The sequence below is a fragment of the Anopheles ziemanni genome, chromosome X (genome assembly GCF_943734765.1).
Source record: "Anopheles ziemanni chromosome X, idAnoZiCoDA_A2_x.2, whole genome shotgun sequence".
NCBI classification, from domain to species: Eukaryota; Metazoa; Arthropoda; class Insecta; order Diptera; family Culicidae; genus Anopheles; species Anopheles ziemanni.
In genome coordinates this window covers 142369-148368 of record NC_080707.1, presented here as the reverse complement: position 1 = coordinate 148368, position 6000 = coordinate 142369, and the positions used below count along the sequence as shown (strand labels likewise).

At 41.3% G+C, this 6000-nt stretch overlaps 1 protein-coding gene across 1 annotated transcript in view; it reads left to right on the top strand.

The window, feature by feature from the left end:
* Positions 1 to 1035: 1035 nt before the first annotated feature.
* LOC131291359 (neuronal acetylcholine receptor subunit alpha-7) overlaps positions 1036 to 6000 on the top strand; it is a 45196-nt gene continuing 40231 nt past the window's right edge. Inside the window, exon 1 of the mRNA XM_058320560.1 lies at positions 1036 to 1218. Within this exon, the coding sequence (XP_058176543.1) occupies positions 1036 to 1218 (183 nt within the window). The remainder of the gene's footprint in view (positions 1219 to 6000) is intronic.

The following is a 6000-nucleotide window of genomic DNA, read 5'->3' as shown; positions in this document are numbered from 1 at the left end:
CATCTCCATGCCCAATATGAGGTTTGCAAGACCAAACAAATTCTGCTTATTCGAAACAGTTCGATGACATTATTTGCTCTAGCCATTTTTACGGATGCTGGGCATATTTTTTGTGGTTTATTGCACAGTTTGCAAGTTTTGCATGGCCCCCGTTTAGTTTTAATCCAACCGGAATCCGCTTGAGTAAACCCATTACTTATTTTTTCAAATATATAATACAACAGTAACAACCGTTGCATTCGCGTGTCGCCAATAGTAAATAGTTTTGTCTAATTGGGATGCGTATTTTTGTGGGCGAAATGGCTTGGGCAGGTTTAGCGTATTCCAGTACTTGCCTAATCCTAGGGATTCGCATGTTTAACTGAGCTGGGTGCTTCGGTGCTCTATAAATAACGCTGTTGAACCCTCTCTTCCCATGAGTGGAACGTGATACAGTAAAGGGAGTTGGGATTGGTACCGTTCGATGATAAATGAGACTGTTTTTTCAGTTTTGTTCTCCATCTTTTATTTGACATCACCGTGAGCGTTTTAAAACAGAACAAAATAACAAATGAACGATATTCATTTACGCTTATTGGATCGAGTAAAGAGCTTATTGAACTGAAGATAAGAAGGTGAAGAAAGGAAGAGGAAAGCTTAGGAAGACTGGCGAAATAAAACGAGTGGCGAGTCTTATGCCGTATGGACGCGCTATCGTTTATTGGGGGAAATTTAATCTCTCTGAAAACGAAAGGGAGTGGTTTTCACAAACGATAATCGCCTGGTTTAAAGTTGAGTTTTATGGAACCTTGTACCGAGTCGGGAGGAACGGCATAATCTTAATGGCCGTTTCTTGTGCTTTCAACCATAGCTGGACTGGTGATATCACCTTGATCTGTGGTTACACAAGGAACGGAAAACAGGGGAAAAAAATTGCTTCGAAACGAACACTTCGACGAGGGTTTTTCAAGACATTATCCTCAGAATAGAAATAAACACATGATCGTAGGACTAAGACTGGAAATGTAATCGGGCAATTTCCCCTCTACCTTGTCAATGAGCTCGTTAACACTTCTTGTTTTGCTTTCTTTTTCCACAGTAATTGAGGCCGGTTACCACGAGAAGCGGCTACTGCACCATCTGCTGGACAACTACAACGTGCTCGAGCGGCCGGTAGTCAACGAGTCAGACCCGCTGCAGCTCAGCTTTGGCTTGACCCTGATGCAAATCATCGACGTGGTAAGTACCTACCGTGAACACTTCGTAAAGAGCTGACACTCATTACAATTGTGAGTCAAGTATAGAGCTCTGCAAGCCTACAAATCCGAAGGTTCCAACATAAGTTCTTCCAAAGCGCATTGTGAAGATATCAGAGACGCTTTTGCCCATAAAGCAATGGAATGCAAAAGAAATGCAAGAAATTAATGATAATATTGAGTGAATATCTTCCTTATACCACAATTGTATCTGCATTAGGGTGAAATTATCTATTGCCATCGAAATATTATCATGGTGAGCGTTAGAATAATTTAAAATTAAATAATTAACAGTTTTTCCCAATTCAGAATAGATTCAATAATATCTTACATTCCTTGTGGCTTTGTTGAAGCCCCGTTTATCACATGTTAAAATGTATAGTTTACGTGGTAACATGGCCTGTACATTCCACTTACAAATGATCAAATTGCGATGTTTGTGCAATGCATGGAGGGCAGCAAAAGCAGTTCCCGAGCAGATCGATATCTAGATATTAGTATTTGCGGAGACCGTATTTGAATGTGCTATCGAAACTAACATCCAGAGTGGGGAAAACAGACCACGCCGTCGACAACACACATAGTGCATACGGTTTGTGAGTAGGTGTATGGGCATGGGTGAATACTTTCCTTGTTTTCAGGCATGTGGTGATTGGTTTGTCCGACCTTCTTTTGCATATTGCATCCCACTCGGTCATTGAGAATGTGTGTTGTTGTTTCCGTTTATATCAGTATTTTTTTGGTTCTTTTTTCTAACCTCCAACATTTCCGTTGTGTTGTGGTCGCAGGCAGGCGCCGGGATTCGATTGTGTTAATAGCTCGATGGTGGCCCCGAGTTGAGCAGCCACAGCCCCCGAAGGGTTAGGTGCACCGGAATGGTACTCCGCTACAATATGCAAATGGCAGCGAGGGAATGGCAATTTAATTAGTTTCGAATTAGCATCCACGAGGCGAAGCTTATTTTCGATGCTAGCTCTAGTGCTTGGGCAGGTGGTTATGGTTGTGTGTGACAGTATGTTTTATTTTTCCCTTTTCGTCGACAGAACCATCCGTGTACGTCGTTTTGCACTTTTGTTTTGTTTTCCTTTCATCTAATGGTATCAAAAAACGGGGGTTTTGATTTCATGTATACACGCGATGCAGCGATGAGCTTTTGCTAATTAGATGATCGCCCACTCACACCTTCCTCTTCTCCTTGTCCTTCCTTCCTTTCAAACAATGTTTGCTGGAAAATACAGCGACGTAAATTAACGGGCTGGACCTTACTTTTTTTTGTCCTGTAATTTAAATCGTTTTTTGTTTTTCTTTACAATGCTTTTGTGTTCGGCACTGTTAACCAATGAGGTGGCGTTGCTATAGTTTAGATTTAAAACCGTCAGCTTGCATGCGAGGTGTTCTTTTACTTGTTAAATTCCTCCGGATAAGTTATTTATATGTTTTACCAATGTAGGAAAAAGACGGAGGCACGGCTAGTGAAAGTGGGAGAAATATAATCTTATTCAATTTGATTTTTCAGAAGAGTTTTTTCTAGAAATCGACTCAAATCACCAAGAAGTCGACTCAAGTTTTAGGCGCCAATGCGTACTGTACAGTTTAAACTTAAACAAATAGACGCGGGATAGATTCTGCAAGTCATAAATTTAGCAAAAGTTGCACAATAATAACTAAACAAAATTCTTAAATCAAATCAAACCAAAAATCACGAGTCCAAAGACGTGGAATAGCGGCTCAATGATTGGCTATTATTGCACGAAGAAAACATAAATGATTTAGTGGATAAAACTATATTATTCGCACAATACTTGTTGACAGTTTGATGTGGCATCTTGTTACCAAAATATATTGGATAAATAGTGAAATGCGCATGGCTACTACACGAGGGATAACAGCCAGCTCCATCGGCGATAATGGGCGATAAGTAATTAGTTTAATAAATTGAATTCTTTCATTATTTATCTTTTCTATCAGTTTTCATTTTTCGTCTCATTTGATTAGCTAAATAAAATTTTAGAGCTATCGAATACATTTCTGATTTATTTATTATTAAGTTCTGATACATTGTTACATAAGATATTTTAGTTAAAATTTGTAGGTTCTTCCAATCGTACATTCTCTTAAGAATGTTTAAAGAATACCGGAAAAGATTCAATCCATTTGCTCCGGTAAATGAATCAAATCATTGAGTTTCTTCAATTTCCAAAGGATTCGTACCATCCGGAAGTGATAACAATCAAGCGTTGGTTTAATTAAATCCGTCGCACGATGTTACGCAGTGATTAACAAGCGTCATCTTGCCAGGGTGATTTTGTGAAAGATACTTTTGGCTTTCTGGTGCACGCCAGTTACAGACTGAGCGCCCGCGGTCTGCCCTCGCTTGCTCTTAAAGCAAAAAGTTACGCCATAGAACTTTTCCTTTTCGGTGTGTTTCGCGTGCTACATATCGATAATACTGTTGACAGGTCCCATTAGCGAGGGTTACTATGCTGGAAGCAACTTTTTTGGGTTGTTTTGTTTGCCCTTTCTCTAGCACTTCGACAACATTGCCGATGCAAGCCCGTTCGAAGTACCGATTTCGTTTGGGGAAGCGAGAAGTTGTTCGAATGTCTCTTTCCGTGTGTGTTGATTGTGGGAGAGGGGAGATCTATGCGTTAAAAACAAGGTGGCTCCTTCCCCTCTTCTATCTTCCTCCTTCCATTCTGGTATTAATCGCATAAGTTACTCTTGGAGCCACCGGGATACAATGGGGTTCGCATGGAGAAATAGTAAAAAAAACCCATCACATCCGCCGAAAACGCCTCTTTACGTATCGAAACTTGATACCTAGCCCGAAAATAAGGGCACCGTATACTTGTGCCTGTGAGTGTGTGTAGGCAAAAAGCGCAAGCCGGATGGAATACTGTACCCTTAGATGAGAAGCTTGGTTTAGAAATGATGAAGACGGTGAGTTTTAAGCAGGAAACGGCGAAGGTGCTCACGTTCAGCATGACACATCCTGCTTTGTCTTGGGCTTGTATTGTGTCGCGTTGTGTGAATGCGAGTCCAATGTGGAAAACGTGTGGAAACCGCTTAAGTCGCCCGTATCTATAGCGCAGGGTAGATGAATGGATGAATGGCTGCAAACTTGTTTTTTAAACTTTCCACCCGCCACTCAAGCGTTGTCAATTTCTTTACGTAATTTTTCCTGTTTTTCGTGCTACTGTGTGGTGTTTGCCCTTCTTCTTTCTTCTTCCCTTTCTAACTTATTTTAATACTACGCTCCTCAACTCCTACTTCCAAGTTTTGTTTCTATGCCAATCAGTCTTTTTCCTTGTTCGCGCGTAAAAGTAAAAGCAACGGAGACACGCGTGGCCTGTCACACGCAAAGGGAGCCCACCATAACCTTAGAGCTTCTTTTCTTTTTACCAAGATTGTTTAGGCACCCCCTGCTGCCGGGAATGGGAAAACTTTTCCGTTTCTTCCCCCTCCCAGCAACCCTAACTTTTATATGCTTCCTGTATTTCCTTCTCCACGATACGATTTTTTATTGTACATATTAGCACCCAAACTAAAAAGAAACCGAAAAGGACGCGCTTGAAAGGATTTAAACGAAGGCTAACGGTTGAATGTGTATGTCTGTGTTTGTAAAAAAATGCGAGAAGGGCATGGGAGAAAGTTTCCAACACTCTACCTTCAGGGGAAATGCTCTTCAACGCATATTAAAGCGCGCTCATATTTCGCGCCCGCGTACCCATGAGCAATTTATAGTCGGCCCGAGCTCGGCACGCCAGCACTGCGTTTTTCAACCATTCGATGGAAAGTCGGCAAGGAGGGTTCGCGTAACCGATTGAAGGATGGATGACCGGATGTCGTAAAGCGGCAAATTACTGTCGCGGCCAGGAAACCTGGCATGGTTCGAGCGACGCTGGTGTTAAAAATGGTGAAGGTTTGCTGGCCCTCGCTACCGCATAGATCTTGATTAAAAATTGTTGACGAAAGTCACGTACACTCCGTGGCGGTCCGTTGTATTTTTGTTGAATTTTGTTTTTCGAAGGGAACGAAGGACGACAGTTTAAGATTGTGACGGCTGCTTAGGTCATCTATTTGACACTGATGTTACCGCGCACACACTTTTCATCTCTCACATGGTGCTTTTTGATAACGAGTCATTTTTACCCCCTAACTTACATAGTCTTTTCCAGCAAACGGACAGACGGTCGCTTGAAAAATAGTTAATAAAAAATAATCTAAAGTCAGCTAACGAAAATACTAGCTGTCACATAGCAGCGCAAATATCGGTCTTTTGCATAAAAAATTTCATAAATTCAAAAAATCTCTTCCATATTAAACCACGATGTTTCGATGAAAAATATCGAGAAAAATATACATTTTAGTGAACAAAAAAATGTTTCCCGTGAAGAAATTGCAAATTGGCTTTGAAACACCACCTTAAATTTGGCGAACAATTGGAAATATGTTCGTTAGAAAAAATTTACGAAGAAGTTAAAAAGATGCGACAAATTGTTGTAAACGATTGATTTCTCCGGTCGTTCTAGTGTAGCATGCTTTTTCCAGGCAGGCTAAAAATTCGTCCGTTACTGGCGCGTTTCTGACTGGACAAACGTGCTCATTGCCGCAACTGCATCGACGTGCGTACCACAGATGATCTGGAGCCGTTCGGGGAAAAACGGGCTACCGGCATGCACCCCTCACGGTCTCAACGGCATAAAATTAAAAAAACGCAAAGCCCACGTTATGATTGTAAAATGTATGGGGTGCTGTGTGTGGG